At 42.1% G+C, this 19108-nt stretch overlaps 1 protein-coding gene across 3 annotated transcripts in view; it reads left to right on the forward strand.

The window, feature by feature from the left end:
- ZFYVE9 (zinc finger FYVE-type containing 9) overlaps positions 1–19108 on the forward strand; it is a gene marked incomplete at its 3' end in the record, with an annotated part of 130264 nt that overhangs the window by 109877 nt on the left and 1279 nt on the right. For all 3 annotated transcript variants that reach the window (XM_079777030.1, XM_079777029.1, XM_079777031.1), the window contains 5 exons: positions 6531–6681; positions 9802–9882; positions 10567–10729; positions 13688–13793; positions 15810–15986. In XM_079777030.1, the coding sequence (XP_079633156.1) occupies positions 6531–6681; positions 9802–9882; positions 10567–10729; positions 13688–13793; positions 15810–15986 (678 nt within the window). The remainder of the gene's footprint in view (positions 1–6530; positions 6682–9801; positions 9883–10566; positions 10730–13687; positions 13794–15809; positions 15987–19108) is intronic.

A 19108-nucleotide genomic window follows, 5' to 3' on the forward strand; every position in this document is an offset into this window, starting at 1 on the left:
AGCTGATTAGTATGAACCCCCTCCTGCTCTCTTTATCTTTCATTCTTCATTGTGTCCATGGTGTGGTGGTTTGCTTTCATACATTTCCATGCCTCTGTGATGGACCTTCCTACCTGAAGTTCTTGTCACTTGATAAATGCTTATAGAATTAAATCATTAAAACTTATTTTATTGGATACCTAACCTTTGTGACACTACAGTTATAAGTGAACCAAAAAAAATTTGTAATTGTGTTAACAGTTATTCTCAGTACAATCCCATGAATAAGACAAACCCTCCAAATCCATCCCTGCTTTTATGGTTTACTAATCAATGTACGGAGCAAATATTTATTGAATACCTGCCACGAGGAAGGCCCTGTGCTAATAAGCCTTACACATTATGTACAAGTTGTATGGCTATTCCTCAAGACCCACTTAATTTGTCCTACATAAGCCCTTTCCACTTCAAATCAAAAGGCTAAATCAACTGTCATTTTTAACATGTGATCTCAGAGAGGAAGTTGAAAGACATGGTATGTTAATAATTCAGAGATGGATTAGGTATAACAACTCACATATCCCTCCAGCACAGTAATTTCTAGAACTATATTCTTTAATTGGCTCTTATGATCTTCATAAATGGTTAGACTGCAGTGGTGGGAAATACAAGAAAATAAGGTGTAAGTATTACTTCACCTGTTATTTTAAAATGGTTCTTTGAAGATAAGACCCATATAGCGTTAGCTCTGCCTAGCTCATGGTTGGTGCTCCGTAGATGTTTGCTATTTTGCACATACTGTTACCACAGCAGTTATTTTTCTTCCTTTTATCAGTATGTCATTGTCACCAATTTGTGATCTCTTAGGAAGAGTATGAATCCCATTATCTCAGAGGTACTGGGTTGACTTATTAGCTGCAGACTCTAAGGTTGCTTTACAATTTTATAATGAGGGTGGAGGAAACATACACATTTTATTTAACAATCAGTGCTTATTATGTCCTTGGTGCTGTTCTAGCACTTTACAAATACTTATTTAATCTTCATAATTGTATGAAATAGTTACTTTTATTATGTCACTTGATAAAGGATAAAAGTGGGACATGGAGAAATAAAATAACTTGCCCAAGGGCACACATCAGTAGCAAATCCAGGATTAAAATATAGGCAGTCTGGCTTGAGTCCTTGCTATTAATCTTAATCCAAGTCTGGATGTGAATAACGCCATATAAGAAATACGAAGAATGTGCTATGGCATTTCAAAGAAGGGAGTGGTCACATTGGTGTCTGATAGGAATTAAAGAAGGCTACATGCAGGAATTGGCGTTTTACTAAGCTTTGGTTTGGGGGGCAGCTTTGTCAGGTGCTTGGGTATGGGAGAAGAAAAGGTAGGCTAAGTAATAGTATACACTGAAGCTCACAGATGGGAAATAGCAATGCATCAGGAAGTATTCCTGCATATAAGGATACAGTCAAGAGGAAAGCAAGACAGAGCTGGTTTGGGGCCAGAGCAGCACATAGGAAGCTCATGATTTTGAGTCGAGGAAAAGGTGAAGTTGTGACTTGAGCAGAGCTGCGCTTTGGTAATTATGTAAATAGTGTGTGGAATGAATCAGAACTGACAGAGATGGAGAGTGGAAAAACCAGCTATATGGTTATTATGTCTAGAAAAGAGATAATTAGGTCTTGAACTCTGGTGCAGATAGTGATAGATATGAGATAATTACGCTCTAACCCAGGAGTCCTCAAACTACGACCCGCGGGCCACATGCGGGTGTTTTTGCCGTTTTGTTTTTTTACTTCAAAATAAGATATGTGCAGTGTGCATAGGAATTTGTTCATAGTTTTTTTTTTTAACTATAGTCCGGCCCTCCAACGGTCTGAGGGACAGTGAACTGGCCCCCTGTTTAAAAAGTTTGAGGACCCCCTGCTCTAACCACTGAGCAATGCCGGCTGGGCCAGAATTTGAATTGATAAAACAGAGGAAAGGCACAACTAAAATGGGAAATCAGGTATTTGTATTAATCATCATATGGCAAGTGTAAGTTTACTTATGGTCACTAAGGTCCTTTGAATATCTGGGATACTCTCGGTGTAAATGAATGATTTAAGAGGAAAAAAAATCTATTCCTTTCTAAAGAAATATGAAGCTTTTTATCTCATTGGACTTGAAGTTGACATTCAGAGAAATTATTTTCTTAGAGCCTACCTATTTATTCAGAATGTCTGAATTGAAAATATTTCTTAATCTGCTTAGTGTAGACAAAATTAGAAACCTCTTTAGCCTAATGGTTTAGAAGAAATGATGGCTATAACATTCTTTTAAATTGCTACATATGATTATATCAGTTTCTTTCGTATTTTACAAATGTAAATTACAAATGAGAGCCTACTTTAGTGTGTTGACTTTTCTTTTTAAATATATATTTTTATTGATTTCATAGAGGAAGGAAGAGGGAGAGAGAGATGGAAACATCAGTGATGAGAGAATCATTGATTGACTACCTCCCGCATGCCCCTCACTGGGGCTTGAGCCCGCAACCCAGGCATGTGCCCCTGATGACTTTTCTAAGTAGGAATCTTCCATCTGACTTTATCTTGTTTGCCAAAGACTTACTTAAAGGTAATCCTTGCCCTAGCCTGGTGGCTCGGTTGGTGCGTCATCCCGTGCACCCAAAGATTGCGGGTTCAATTCCCTGTCAGGGCACATACCTAGGTTGAGGATAACGGGAGGCAACTGATCAGTGTTTCTCTCTCCCTTCCTCTCTCTCTAAAATCAATAAACATATCCCCGGGTGATGATTTAAAAAAACCCTGATAGAAGTGGTTTGGACTAATGAGGTTGATAAATGTCAGTGTGAAGGAAATATTTAATTACGAGAGGCCCGGTCCATGGATTCATGCACCGGTGGGGTCCCTCCGCATGGCCTGTGGGGATCTGGGGAGGAGCCACTCCCGCTCATCCCGGCCCTGCTTATCCTGGTCAGCTGATCACCAGGGGGCAGCTCCTGTGTTGAGCATCTGCCTCCTGGTGATCAGTGTGTGTCATAGCGACTGGTTGAGCAGTCAACTGGTCGACCGGTTGCTTAGGCTTTTATATATATAGATTGTTTGGATGCCTCTAGTGATACAGTAATATATTAAAACATTAACTTTACAAAAGTTATAAACATGAAGTGAAGCCATATCATATCTTGTATTTTAACCAAGGAGGCAAAAGACTTATACCCTGGAAACGACAAAACATTGCTAAAAGAACTTAAAGAAGAGACCTAAATAAATGGGAAGATATCTCATGTTCTTAGATTGGAAAATTTAATATTAAGATGTCAATACTACTTAAAGTGATCTACAGGTTAAATGCAAGCCCTATCAAAATTCCAATGGCTTTTTAAATTAATATATATTTTAGCCTTAGTTGATTTTGCTTAGTGGTCAGAGCATCAGACTGAGGACTGAAGAGTCCTGGGTTTGATTCCAGTCAAGGGCACATGCCTGTGTTGTGGGCTTGATCTCCAGTAGAGGGCATGCAGAAGGCAGCCAGTCAATGATTCTCTCTCATCATTGATGCTTCTGCCTTCTCTCCCTCTCCCTTCCTCTCTGAAATTAATAAAAATATATTTTAAAAAAAGAATTGAAAACGGGAACTCATAACAAGTACATGTACACACATGTTCACAGTAGCACTATATTCATGGTAGTAAAAAAGTGGACATAGCCCAAAGGTCATGGTGGAAGGATAAATCAGTTGTGGTATATGTACATCTAATCCTTGAACAACACAGTTTTTAACTATGGGGATCCATTTATATGTGCATCCTATCTAATAAAGATGGAATATGCAAATTGACCGTAACTCCATGACAAAGATGGTAGCGCCCACAGCCAGTAAGGAGGGAATATGCAAACTGACGTGACAAGGCGAGAGGTGGAAGGCGGCTCTGGGCTGGAGCGAAGGCGGTGCCACTAGCCAGGGGAAGGAAGGCTTATTCTTGCATGAATCTTCGTGCATCGGGCCTCTAGTTTTTAAATAAATATAGTCATTCCTCTGTATCTCCAAGTTTCGTATCTGAGGATTCAACCAACTGCAGATCCAAAACAGTATTTTTGATCTGTAATTGGTATCCGTGAATGTGGAGGTCCAACTGTCAGCATTGTTCTACTTGAGCATCCACAGATTTTGTTATTCACAGGGGTCCTGGAATCAGTCCCTCATGGATACCAAGGGACTAGTTAAGTTTTGGGGGAGTCAGAAGTTATAGGTGTATTTTTGACTGCACAAGGGATCAGTAACCCCCCTGTTGTTCAAAGGTCAACTGTATATATAATGAAATATTACTCAGCCATAAAAAGAAATGAAGTACTGATACATGTTACACCATGGAAGAGCTTCAAAAATGTTATTCTAAGTGAAAAAAGCCAAACATAATGGCCACATATTGTAAGGTTCTGTTGATATGAACCATCCAGAATAAATGCGTGGAGACAGAGTGTGGATTGGTGTTTGGAGGGGGAGTGAGGAGACACTGGTTCACAAACAAGGGGTTTTACTTCAGGTGATGGGACTGATTTGGAACTGGGTAAGGTGGTGGTTGCCCAATATTGTGAATGTATTAAATACCACTGAACTTCTCACTTTAAAATGGTTAACTTTATGTCGTGTAAATTTCACCTCAGTAAGGTGTTTTTTTTTAGTGTATTGATACAGGAATATAAAAGGTATCCAGACACTAACCTGGTGTTTTTCACACTGTGGTAATGCAGTTTATAACATAAGAAGGATAGGGGAGTAAAACAAAAGACAAATTTTGGACTAGTTTTTCAAAAGATTGAAGCCATTTTAAAGGATTGGATCAGAAAGTTGGACAAATGGGATGGCATGAAAGAAAAAATGGGAAATAAAAACAAATTATTATTAGCCTCTTTTAACCAGAAGCCAGAGTTCAGCATCAAGATAATATAAGCTCAGATTTGTTTATTAGACACAAAATGGTTGCCTGTGAATTTTTAGGTTAGCTTCAGAATTATTTAAAATATTTTTATAAGAACAAAGCAAAATATTGGTAAATGACTCATTGAAGATGTCAAGCATAAATTAGTAAAACTAAGAAACAATGGAGTTTACATCTTTTTTTTTAATAAATATATTTTTATTGATTTCAGAGAGGAAGGAAGAGGGAGAGAGAGATAGAAACATCCATGATGAGAGAGAATCATGGTGGATCGGCTGCCTCCTGCAAGTCCCCCACTGGGCATCAAGCCCACAACCCCGGCATGTGCCCTTGACCAGAATTGAACCTGGGACCTTTCAGTTCACAGGCCAACGCTCTATCCACTGAGCCAAATCGGCTAGGGCAGAGTTTACATCTTTTAGAGGAAAGGCCTCACTCCTTAGTATGCATGTGGAAAAAGAAGGCAGGTACACTTCAATATGGGACATTCTTTTGACTTAGAATTTCAATATCTTCAGAGGATCCACTGAATAATGAAAACTACTGTAGTTAGCTAAACTAATTTTAGTTGCTTGTGTTCAGTGAAGCAATAAAAGCCAAAAGAATGCAAAATGTGTCATATGCCTAAGTTATAATATGAATCACCTATAAACTATACAGGGAATTTTTGTATGTTGATTTTTGGGCTAACAGTGACTGATCTTTCACTCTGTTTTCATTATTTGGTAGCCCCTTTATCACTGTAATCTTACCTAGTAATAAAGAAACATGTAAATTGACCGTACCTCTGCTACGCCCACACAGCCAATCAGAGTGGGTATTCAAATTAACCCAACAAAGATGGTGGTTAATTTGCATACATACCTGGGTCCCAGGAACCTCTTTGGCACCCAGGTCACTCCCAGCTGGCCATTGGAGGGGTGGGGGGGCCCCCCTTCCCAAGCCTAAAGCCTCGGGCAGCTCGAGCTGGCGATCAGTGCGGTGGGGGCGGGGAGAGCCTGCCCAAGCCTAAAGCCTCAGGTGGAGGCTTTAGGCTTGGGCAGGGGCCGAGCCTGGAATCGGAGGGAAGGGGAAAAAAATCAGTGGAAACATATCCTCAGGTGAGGATAAAAAGAAAAAGAAAGAAATGTCATATCCTATGAAAGACACATCTTGAAAATGCCTAAAGAAAGTTGTCATTTTTTCATGGTGAAGGGACTGGAGTCTGTGTTGATGAAAATACCTTGGCAGCTGCGGTGACTGGCAGTGGCTGCAGCAGCAGGGTGATGGGGCTGGCGCCTTCCCCGATCAGCCCGGTCGCCTCCCGCAAAGGGAGGCCAGACTGCGGCTTAGGTCCACTTCCAACGGGGAGCGGGCCTAAGCCATCAGTAGGACATCCCCTGAGGGCTCCCAATATGTGAGAGGGGGCAGGCTGGGCTGAGGGACCCCTCCCCAGTGCACAAATTTCGTGCACTGGGCCCCTAGTAAATAATAATAATTCTGTTTTGTCTTTGAGAAGGTGAAGGAGTTATGCCATATCAGACCCCCCCCCCCAAAAAAAAAAAAAAAAAAAGCTCATTCTTGGCAGAGAAGAAAGCTAACCCTCTTTTTTGGTTGCAGGTGATGAAAGCCATGAACAAGTCTAATGAGCATGTCCTGGCAGGAGGTGCCTGCTTCAATGAGAAGGCAGACTCTCATCTTGTGTGTGTACAGAATGATGATGGAAACTATCAGACCCAGGCCATCAGTATTCACAACCAGCCCAGGAAGGGTGAGTAATTATTCTGATGGAGATGATGAGAATGGAAGATTGTACTGGACTTGGAGATTGGATATCTCAGCCCCATTACACTTACTTTCTAGAAGGGTGACCACAAACAACCTGATTAAATTAACATTTCCAAGCTTATTTTCCAGGGTTACATTGGCTCTTCAGTAGCCAGACGCAGAATTTCAAGTGGCATCTCTGTTATTGAGGGGAACATTCAAAAGTATTGCCTCAGGATATTGACAGGGCCAGCATTGATAATCTGAAGGTAGGAAGCTAGGTCCCACGGTGAAAATATATTTAGATTTGGGGTTTGTTGAATGACCATACTCAAAGAATGTTAGTGAGTAGGTCGACAGGAAGGAAGGTTTCTAGGTTCAGTGGCACTTGGATTGTGGTCTCGTCACTTAAGAGATTGTTAGGAATGAAGAGTCCACACCCAGATCTGCTAAATAAGAATTTGCATTTTAACACAATCCCTGTGCAATTCAAATACACATTAGAATCTAAGAATCACTGCTCAGTGTGACATTTTCTCAAGTGTCTTATCAGGTTCTGTGGTTTTAAAACATCCTAATATATAAAAGCCAGGGGCCGCCACGACCAAAACAACCAGATGGACAACCGAACACAGGCTGCGTGGGGCGACAAGGCTGGCAGGGTGGTTAGTGAGGGACGACCAAACAACTGAACAGCAGGTTGCATGGGGCGACCAGGTGAGCAGGGGGGGACCAAGCCGGCCGTGGGGGCAGTTGGGAGTGACCAGGTCAGCAGGGGGGCAATTGGGGGCAACCAGGTCAACAGGGGGTGGCAGTTGGGGGGGACCAGGCCAGTAGGGGGGGCAGTAAGGGGCAACCAGGCCGGCGGGGGGGCAGTTGGGGGCGACCAGGCCAGCAGGGGGGCAGTTAGGTGCGATCAGGCCGGCAGGCAGAGGTGGTTAGGGGTGATCAGGCTGGCGGGGGGGGGGGGGGGGCAGTTAGGGGCAATTAGGCAGGCAGGCAGGTGAGCAGTTAGGAGCCAGCAGTCCTGGATTGTGAGAGGGATTGGAGAGGGTGCAGGCTGGACTGAGGGGCCCCTCCCCCAAATGCACGAATTTTGTGCACCAGGCCTCTAGTATTCATATAAATAGATGAAAGTCTTGCTTAATACATTAAACTGAGAAATCCCAAGCTAAACTAGTTTTAGCAGATTTTTTACTACCGTTCTTTTTAGAGGCTTTAACGAGCCGATGTGTATTGTGATTCCAAAAGGAGGGTAGTGTGTAGCCTTTCCTAAATTTATTTGACCATAAGTCTCTTTCCCCTCAGAATATCTCCTAAAACTAGCTTTCTTTAGTATGCTTTATGAAACACTTCTCTAGAAGACATACTGTAGGTCACTTTCTTTAATATATATTTAAAATGAGTTATTTAGTTAGTAAAGGTATAAAAGGTATTTAGCACATGTATATTCAAATACCATATCCAAAATAAGGTAGGTGATAAGTCCACAGTGCTCCCTATTAGTCAAATCTTACTCAGAATATTTAATAAGTTCTGGATATCATTAATGTAATTGATGATGTCCATTGGTAAAACTGGATGATCTTCAGCGGATGATTCAAGGCCTGTGAAAAATCTGGGAACTAGGTCAAAGGAAGACATCCTTACTGAAGTATAAATGTTTTACTTGAAAAAGTACAAATAGCTATCTCTATTTTTAAGGTTTTCTGTTATGTGGAAATAAGATTCAACTTATTCTGAATAGCTACAAAAGGCCAAAACCAGCACCACTGCATGAAAGTATTAAGGATCTAGATTGAGCTCAGTTTGAGAGCACTCTCTAGAACACGGAGAGTTACCCAGAAGTAGAATGGACTGCCGTGTGCTGCTGTGGGCTCCTTGTCAGTAGGAGCCTCAATAAAGGCTGGATGACCTACCTATTAGAAATACTGGGGGCCGCCCTAGCCAGTTTGGCTCAGTGGATAGAGCGTCGCCCTGCGGACTGAAGGGTCCCAGGTTCGATTCCAGTCAAGGGCATGTACCTTGGTTGCGGGCACATCCCAGTAGGGAGTGTGCAGGAGGCAGCTGAATCGATGTTTCTCTCTCATCAATGTTTCTGGCTCTCTATCCCTCTCCTTTCTTCTCTGTAAAAAATCACTAAAATATATTTTAAAAAAAAGAAATACTAGGGGCCAGTGAGTAGGGAGCTGGAACAGCTCAGTACAATTTAAGATGTGGAGAAATGGAGTGTAGAGAAGTTTTCATAAACCTAAATGTATTAAATATCCTTTCTTTTATGAAGAGTCAGTGGTATCAGGTGTTTGTCTTTCAAATAGGTGCTTGTGTTTTTAATGGCTCCACTTCATAAATAAAATAGTTGGCAACCATATCTCAATATTCAAAATATATTTGACCTAAACACACACCTAGAAACCAGTGAATTTAGATCAGGGGTCAGAAGACTTTTTCTGTATATTTTAGGCTTTGCAGGCCTGCAGTCTTTGTTGTCAACTACTCTGTGACATCATATTTCAAAAACTGCCATAGACAATGTGTATACGAATCGACATGGCTGTGTTCCAATATAATTTTATTTAGAAAAACAGGCTTCAGTCCAAGCCCAGGACTTGACCACTAAGATTCCTCTGCCTGTAAAATTCTTTGGTTCTCAATTATAGGAAGAACAAAACAAAATGGGAGCGTGTATATTTTTAAAATATATATATATATTTTTATTGATTTCAGAGAGGAAGGAAGAGGGAGAGAGAGATAGAAACATCAGTGATGAGAGAGAATCACTGACTGGCTGTCTCCTGCACGCCCCACACTGGGGATTGAGCTCGTAACCCAGGCATGTGCCCTGATGGGGAATTGAACCAGGAGCTCCTGGTTCATAGGTCGACACTCAACTACTGAGTCACACTGGCTGGGTGGGAGCGTGTGTCTTAAAATCTCATTCCCAGCCTGTCATAAGCATCAGAATTATTGGTTACTTGTATATTATGGTGTATAGAGTTGGTGTTTCTTGTCTTCTGGATGATGATGGTGGTTGGAGTTCCCAATGACTAAATATTTTATTATTGTTCTCCGTCTCTCAATCTCAGGGTCTATCTTTACTAAACGATTTCTTTTGTTGTTTTAGTGACTGGTGCCAGTTTCTTTGTGTTCAGTGGCGCTCTGAAATCCTCTTCAGGCTATCTTGCCAAGTCCAGTATTGTGGAAGGTAAAGAATGAGTTACTTACTGCACATACAGTAGTTCATTCCTATTTGTACAACTGAAAAGCAAAGGATACTAAAGGAAGCTTTGACATTTTTGCCATAGAGTTCTGGACTCATTATTTATTCAGTAGCATCTCACTCTTCAGCTACTTAAAACTGTCATAATAGTGGTTAGTTCTCCAAAGAAGGAAGTACGTGGTAGAGATACTGCGGGACAGTGGTCTTAGAACTACACTGCACAGAAGGGGGGTTGGAAGGGAATAAATGTGTATGAAATGGCACTAGTTATTTAAGAGATGGCCTTTCAGAGCTTTGGGATAAGGGGACATAGTCTAAGTTTAAATATATCATTGGGCGCAAATCTGTAAACTTGTGGATGAAGTTCAGTCCCTGTTACCCACAGGAATGTTGCAATCATTTGGGATAAGGAGAAACTCTGTTCTGTCTGAAGTGAAATCAACAGGCAAGTGTTTTAAACAGAACCCATCTCGGCACTCGCTCCTCATAGCACTTTCAGTAAGGAAGAGCTCAGCTCAGAGCACAACACCTGCTTGTGTCTGTCCGCTCTAGAGAGCAAAGTTTTACATTTAATTTAGAGGGGTTTGCTAGGTTCCAGGTCCGTTTCTCACTGCCCCTCTCCCTGGCTTTTCATTGTTTTCATCGGTATTGTCTTGTGCTGATTCACAGATGGCGTCATGGTCCAGATCACTGCAGAGAACATGGATGCCTTGAGGCAGGCGCTGCGAGAGATGAAGGACTTCACCATCACCTGTGGCAAGGCAGACGCCGAGGACCCCCAGGAGCACATCCACATCCAGTGGGTGGATGACGACAAGAACGTCAACAAGGGGTAAAGGCAGCAAACTCCCCCCTTGAGGCATGTAGTTACTGCTGGGCTCTGGTCTGTCTGCACTGATGTGTTATAACTTCCCTGGAAGCCCTGCCTGAGAGACTGCTTTGGTAGACACCACATAGAATTTTAAATTCCTGGCTTCTTGGCTTCATTTCTGAAGGAGTTTCTGTGCATATTTTTGAAGGGAGGAAACTGACTGTTTTACAAAACAATTTCAAGTTATTGAGATAATAGTAATGCCTAAGCCTTGTATGGTTTGCAGAGCACTTTTACTAATATTGTTTAATTTGATAGAACTGGTGTTATTCCAGTATCACAGGGGAGTAAGGAAGCACCAAGAGACTATAACTGCCTCCACGAAGCGAGGGAGTGGCAGGCGATGATCGCCTCCTGGGCTGCAGGTGCCGTCCTCTGTCCCAGTCAGGGCAGCTCTTGTTCGGAAGGTTCAGGCCCAAACCTTGGAGTCGCCTGTATCTCAGGCCCTATACCTAATCTAACTGTAAATGCTGTTAGCTTTACTTCCGAATACATCATAGACTCTTATTACTGCTTCTTCCTACCTAAACCGCCATCATCCCAGTTCAGGCCACCATTGTTTGGTCTGCATTATTGCAGTAGCCTCCTAATTGGTTTCTTTGTTTCTAGTCTTAGCCTGTTCCCTCTTCCCAGCCTAATCTGTTTCTAATTCTACAGTGTTGCTCCTCTGCTCAAAACCTACCACTGACTTCCATTATCATTCAGGGTCAAAACCAAAGTCTTTGCGACCTCTAAGGCCTTACACAATCTGCGTCCCTCTGCCCCACTCTTACTTCTCAGAAGCAACACCTGCCTTCTTGTGGGGACACGGCAACTATACTTCTGTCCTGGCACTTGCTGTTCTCTCAGCTTATACTTTGCCCCTGGGTAGCCACCTGAGTCACTCCCTCACTGCCTTCAGAATTTTCTAAAATGTAGGTAACTTTCTCGGTAAGGCCTTCTGTGGCCAACCTATCTAAATAATAGCTCTGTCGTACACATTTCTTCCCTCCCACCCCCCAATTCCTATCCCCCTTCTGTGCAGAATAGTTCTAAGAGCACTTATAAGTTTCTAACAGACAAAAATTTTTACTTATTGTCCCTGGGATGTAAGCTCCATGAGGACAGGGACTTTTGTCTGGTTTATTTACTGCTACCAGTATATTACCAGCACCAAAAGCACTGTCTGGTACCTAGCAGGTACTTTAAAAATGGATTGAATAAATTAGTATATTATACCTCATTGTTATTAATCTTTCTCCCATCCACTGTCTATCCATCCACCCATCCATCCTTTAGGCAATAATAATTCCACGTGTGGAGATACAAAAATGAATTACACGTGGTTCCAGCTGATAAGTGGCTCAGTCTCGTTTTGAAATAGTTATAAGTGCATCGAAGTATGGAAAATGCTCATAGAAAACACTGTAGGATGCAGTGAAGATTAAAAAAAAGGAAAGCGGAAGCTTGGCAGAGGTGGTAGGTCAGCATTCAAGAACGACTCCATAGAGAAATAGCTGCTGCTCTAGCTGAATCTGGTAGGATGAGTGGGTATTTGCCACATAGCTCTGGTAGAGGAGGCATTCCAGTCGGCGGGAATAGCAGACCCAAAGGTAGATAGAGGGCATTTACAGCATGGCACAAAAACTTACTGAACAGAAAGAAGCAATTTCTAAATCGTTGAGTGCATTTGACTGTTTTACAAATAACCCTTTATCTTCCTGTACTTCACTGGCAAATTTAATTTCAAAATCAGTTTGTTTAATTCTCCACTACAGTTGGAAATGAACATGATTATTAGGACCAAAAAATTGATCATCTGAAAATCTGATGCCATACATATTGGTAACTAAAAACAAGCAGGTGGCCTCTTTCTACAACAAGTGCCATTGGCAGCATCTTAGGAAACAGGACAAGAACTAGTCACGGAGACTCTGGAACTCGGGAGTTTAGTTTGTACAAATGGAACATTTTCCAGCTTGTCCCTCTGTCTGGGTACCCTCTCTCAAAAGAGTACTCATCAACTAAGAGTGTTCTTTCTGATGAATTAGCAATTAAACTTAACATTGTTTAAATAATCAAGTGAATGAAGTGAATCCCTGATATTGAAGTTTAAGTTAAATTTCATCTTACATACGTAGAGGTTGAAAAACATAAACAGGTTTGAAAATTGTTAGGAAGAGTTTGGAATCTTTGTGATTCCATTGATAAACCTTATCACCAATGAGTGTGTATCTCCAGTTATTTGTACTTGTTATATTTTGGAGAGGAAATGACTACAAAAAGTGGGCCTTTCTATTCAGGAATCTAGGAATGATAATTTAGCACCAAAGGGAATTTGTTGTGATAAATAAAACAGATACTTGTTCACCAGTTCACATCAGCACTGTCATAATGAATATACTCGGTTAAATAATTCTTTTAATCAAGAAACATTTATTAAACTCCTATGTTCCAAGTACTGTGTCCGAACTGAGAATATAGCACACAAAGGTGAGTATATCATATTCCTCCCCTTCAGAAGTTCATTTGTAAGACGGATACACAAAATGTATGGTGAGTATAACTTGATGGGTGTAATATAGTCAGGAGCAGAGTGCTGTGACAGAGCAGAGGGGAGAGCAAAATTGAGGGGCGGGCGGCTGTGCATTCACTGAAGGAAGGAATACTGCAGGAAGAGAGCAGGTTTGAGTAAACAGTTCTTCGTATTAAAATAACCAGCTCCTGGAATCATGAGTCCTTTGTATGTGTGTTCTTTGAATTATTTTAGTGAGCCCTTCCCATGAGCACTCTATTCATACATGTTTGTGTAGTGGCTTCTTGCTATGATATGTTGATCAGATGTGTTTGGCAAGGTGCCCGGTGTCAAGATTTGATAAGAGAAGTGGCTCTTCTGACTTCCAGAGTTGCTTCCATCTCTTTTCTTTGCCTCTATTTTAGTGTCATCAGTCCCATAGATGGGAAGTTAATGGAGTCTATAACAAGTGTGAAGATATTCCATGGGTCAGAGTATAAAGCAAATGGAAAAGTCATCAGATGGACAGAGGTAAGGAAATAAAACTTGGCATTCTTGACCCGCTTTGAGCACAACTTTTGCTAGGTCCAGAGACACATTCTGGCCTGATTCTGGAGGATAAGAAAAAAAAAAGTCTGTCTTCTATACTGCAGTTCCCACTGGTCTGTCTTAGCTCACCAGTAAGAAATGCCACCAAGTGCAGGCCGCAGCACTGATGTCTGCTCCTGCCTGTGCACAGCTGTTAGGGTTTGTTTGCATTGGAATTCACGAAGGCTGCATCTCTGAGTGGTACACACCATCTTTGCTCTATGATTCAGAAAGCTGGGCTAGTTAGGCTGCACTCCCAGTCAAACTATCTTAGATAACATGGTCTTTAAGAATTAACTCATTTCATCAATAGAAAACTAGTGTGTCAACTATAATTTAAAAAGAACAAAAGAAAGCTAAAGTTTGGAGACTGAGTAGCTTGTCCAAGCTTACATGGCAAATAAGTAATGTCAGAGTCCTGATTCAAACCCAGATCTGGGCAGTTCCTAAGCTCTTTCCCACTGTGTTGTCCCTGAACTCGAAAGCTGTATTAGAGGCTGACCTGGGGCAAGAGGAGCAGGGCAGAGACCCTGTGTGTGCATCTCAGACAAATCAGAGTTTATTCTCTGAGAATAAACAGATGGGTGCTAGGTCTCCCAATTTGTTTTGAACCTTATTTATACTTATCTATAAAATACACTATTAAGTTAAAGATCTCTAATATCCCTTGCAACTTTAGAAGTAATTTTTTTAAAGTCCTGTGATTTCTAGCTTTTCTCTTTTACACACAAGGTAACCGAGGCAGGAGAGGCCAAGTGCCTTACCCAAGTTCACATAGCTGGTTCCTGATAGCAGAGACTAGAGTCTGGTTCTGCAGTTCTTGAGCTGTTGTTCCAAGTGATGTGTCCTTCATACCAAGTCGAGCGTTTTCATACACAGCTCAGTGGTCTTAGCTGCTTGCTTTATGATTATTCCTTTGACATATTTTGAGCAGTTCAGACACTGGAACATAAAACTCTTATTGCTTATAAAATAGTTTGACCTCCGTTTCCTCCTTTTTGATCCCTAGTAACCTAGTGAGGCACGGTGGCGACCCATTAATTTGCATAATGAGAAAGGCTCTGAAAGGCTGTGAGACTGACCTGCCTGGTGCTAGTTACTGAGCAGAGGTCAGGGCCTCCTGACTCCCATGCCAGAGCTCTTTCCCCATTCCATGCTGGCACTCTCACCTGTGCATCGTCACAGGGCTTCAGAGCTGACTCCTCTGAGTATTCTTAGTATAAGCTTATTGAGCACTAGGCTAGGGGTTGGTATAGATAAACATATTTTGCTAATATATCATTTTTTATAGTAACTAGAGAGGACAGGTGCTTTCCATTTTATAAAGCCAGATTGGGCATTCAGAAGCCAAAGGACTTGTTCATCACCTTCCTCCATGTGACTAGGACTCAGGTCTCTCGGTTCCAAATTTGCTATGTTCTCCCTGTGCCCAGTGCGTGCACACTGGCATAGCTCTGGCCTCAGCAAAGGCGAAGCTACACTAGTATGGTGGCGAAAGCTCTGTGTCAGAGACAGAAGACCTGGATTCTGGGCTTACCCCTGTCTCTGTCTCTAAATACTTACGTACACTTGGGTGAATCACCTCCCTTCTATAAGTAATCTGTAATATGAAGGGTTTGGGTCACAAAAGCTATAGGAGCCATTCTCTTAGATCCTAAGATCAGTTCCTAAGAAAATCGTCCACATATAGGTTTTGAGAAGAATGTACCAGGATGACCCTGACTATGGCTTCCAGAGAAATGGGCAGGTTGCTGCTACCATTTTGTAGATTTAGAGACTGAGATTGTTTCTTGGATGTAAGATGTTAGTGCCCCACTTTTGTCCCAGGGACTTTGAGGTACCCTGTCAGGTCTTTTTGCACATCTCCACGGATCTGGGTGCTCACGCAGTGAGCTGATGTACTTGTTTCTTCCCACATCTCCTGGGCATAAGGTTAAGTCTCTTTCGTTTGGGGAACAGGTGTTTTTCCTAGAAAATGACGACCAGCACAGTTGCCTAAGTGATCCAGCAGATCATAGCCGGCTGACCGAGCACATCGCCAAGGCTTTTTGCCTTGCTCTCTGTCCCCACCTGAAGCTCCTGAAGGAAGATGGAATGACTAAACTGGGACTTCGTGTGACACTGGACTCAGATCAGGTAAGGAGATCCTTAGGCAGCCTTTGAAGCTGGCCTTGGGAGCTGGCCAGTTTCTATTTTCTGATATGTGAGTTTCCCTGCATCAGCCCAGAATTTCTTTGGACCCTGGGTCTGACCAGATGTAGAATTCTGGCCCTCCCTCTATTAAAAATACACCTTGATGTGCTGTTTGATCAGACTCTGAATCATTTGAACTTTGGCTTCCTCACCTGAAAATGTTCCAAGGACTTTAGGGTTAGGAGAAGTTTGTGTGAAGACCTGCCACCCCTGTGTGCATGACATCGATGCTGCCCGTTGAGACTCCTCAGTCCCACCCTTCAGGAATCATTCTGCCCTTTAAGAGAGCAGGTCCCAGCTGTCCTTTGTCCTGTTGACCACAGCAGGCCTCTACTGACTGGCCTCTGCAGCTCCCCCTCCTTAAAGTTTTCTTACTGTGAACATTTCCATGTTTGTTAGCAGATGGGACTTGAGCTATTTCCCCTGTCAGCTCAGGTCTCCTATGGTCAAGCTTCTCTCCCTTTCTTATTCAGAGTTTTTGGTATGCTGTTAGTAGCAATAATCCATTTAAAAAAAATTTTTTTTATTGATTTTGGAGAGGGAGAGATAGAAACATCAATAATGAAAGAGAAACATTGATTGGCTGCCTCCTGCAGGCCCTCCCACTGGGGATTGAGCCCACAACCCAGGCTTGTGCCCTGACTGGGAATCAAACCATGACCTCCTGGTTCATAGGTTGACACTCAACCACTGAGCCACGCCACCCAGGCAGCAATAATACATTCTTACCACATGTGCCCCCCCCCCCCCGGGTCCCTTGTCCCATTGCCTCTCTCCCATGGCCTAGCATCTAATCTCTCTACAAGACATACCTCAGATATATTGTGGGTTCCACTCCAGACGACAGCAATAAGTGACTATTGCAATAAAGCAAGTCACATGAACTTCGTTTCCCAGTGCATTTACACTACTGTAGTCTGTTAAGTGTTCAGTAGTAGTATGTCTAAAATCAATGTGCACACCTTACCTAAAAAGTACTTTATTGCCCTCGCTGGTTTGGCTCAATGGATAGAGCGTCAGACTAAGGACTGAAGGGTCCCAGTTTTGATTCCAGTCAAAGGCACATGCCCGGGTTTGAGGCTTGATCCCTAGTAGCGGGTGTGCAGGAGGCAGCCAACCAATGATTCTCTCTCATCATTGATGTTTCTCTCTCCCTTCCTCTCTGAAATCAATAAAAATATAAAAAATACTTTATTGATAAAAAGTTCTTTCAGCGAGTCATAATCTTTTTGCTGCGGGAGGGTCTTGACTCAGTGTTGATGGCTACTAACTGTTCAGGGAGGGGGCTGCTGAAGATTGGTGGATGTGGCAATTTCTTAAAAATAAGATAACGAAGCTTGATGATTGACTTCCTTTCACGAACGATTTCTCTGTAATGTGTGATACTGTTTGATAGCATTTTACCCACAGAACTACTTTCAGAATTGGAGTCAGTCCTGTCAGACCCTGTCACTGCTTCATTAACTAAGTTTATGAAATACTCTAAATCCTTTGTTGCCTTTCACGTTTTCACACCAGGAGTAGATTACTTTCTTTGCATAAGAAGCAACTCCTCATCCATTAAAGTTTTATCATGAAATTGCAGCAGTTCAGTCACCCCTCAGGCACCACTTCTAATGCTAGGTGTCTTGTTGTTTCCACCACATCTGCAGTTATTTCCTCCACTGAACTCCTCAAAGTCATGCATGAGGGTTGGAATCAACTTTTTCCAAAACTCCTGTTAATGTTGATATTTTGACCTGTTTACATGAATCACAAATGTTCTTAATGGCACTTAGAATGGTGAATTCTTTCCAGAAGGTTTTCAATTTCCTTTGTCCAGATCCATCAAAGTAGTCTCTTATCTATGGCAGATACAAAATGTATTTCTTAAAAAGTAAGACTTGAAAGTCTAAATTACTTCTTGACCCATAATGGATGTGTTAGCAGACATTAACACATTAATCCATTGTACATCGCCATCAGAGCTCTTGGGTGACCAGATACATTGTCAGTGAGCAGTAATATTTTAAAAGGAGTCTTTCTGAGTAGTAGGTCTAGACAGTGGGCTTAAAATACTCAGTAAACAGATATATTGTTAGCCAGGCTTTGTTGTTCCACAGGCAAAGTACATTTAGCATAATTGTTAAGGACCCTAGCATTTTCGGAATGGTAAATGAGCACTGGCTTCAATGTAGTCACCAGCTCACGGCCCTGCCCTCTGAAGCCAGGCATTGACTTCTCTCTAGCTATGGAAGCCCCAGATGGCATGTTCTTCCAATACAAGGCTGTTTTGTCTCCATTGAATGTAGCCACCTTCACTAATCATCTTAGCTAGATCTTCTGGATAATTTGCAACATTACTTACTGCTTCACCTTAAACTTTGTTATGGAGATAGCTGCTTTTCCGTAAACCTCATAAACCAACCTGTTAGCTTCCAGCTTTTTTTTTTCCTGCTTCCTCGCCTCTTTCAGCCGCCAAAGAATTGAAGAATTGGGGCCTTGCTCTGGATTAGGCTTTGGCTTAAGGGAATGTCGTGGCTGGTTTGATCTGCTATTCAGACCATTAAAACTTTCTCCATATCGGCAATAAGGCTGCTTCACTTTAGCATTGGTATTCACTGGTGTAGCATCTTTAACTTCCTTCAAGAACTTTTCCTTTGCATTCACAGCGTGACTGTATGGTGCAAGAGGCCTAGCTTTGGGCCGCTCTGAGCTTTGGATGTGCTTTCTTCACTTGTTCATTTCTAGCTTTTGGTTTAAAGTGAAAGATGTGAGACTCTTCCCTCTACTTGAACATTTAGAAGGCATTGTAGGGGTTATTAATTGGCCTAATTTGAATATTGTTGTGTCTCTAGGGAGGCCTGAGGAGAGGAAGAGAGATGGGGTAACGGCCAGTCATTGTAGCCGCCAGAACACACACATTTATTGGTTAAATTTGCAGTCTCGTGTGTGTAGTTTGTGGCACCCCTAAATAATTACAATAGCAACATCAAAGATCACTGATCGAAGATCACCATAACAAATGTAATAAAGTTTGAAATACTTCTAGGATTACCAAAATGGGACAGAGACACAAGGTGAGC

The sequence above is a fragment of the Cnephaeus nilssonii genome, assembly GCF_951640355.1.
Source record: "Cnephaeus nilssonii genome assembly, chromosome: 7".
In the NCBI taxonomy this organism is placed as follows: domain Eukaryota; kingdom Metazoa; phylum Chordata; class Mammalia; order Chiroptera; family Vespertilionidae; genus Cnephaeus; species Cnephaeus nilssonii.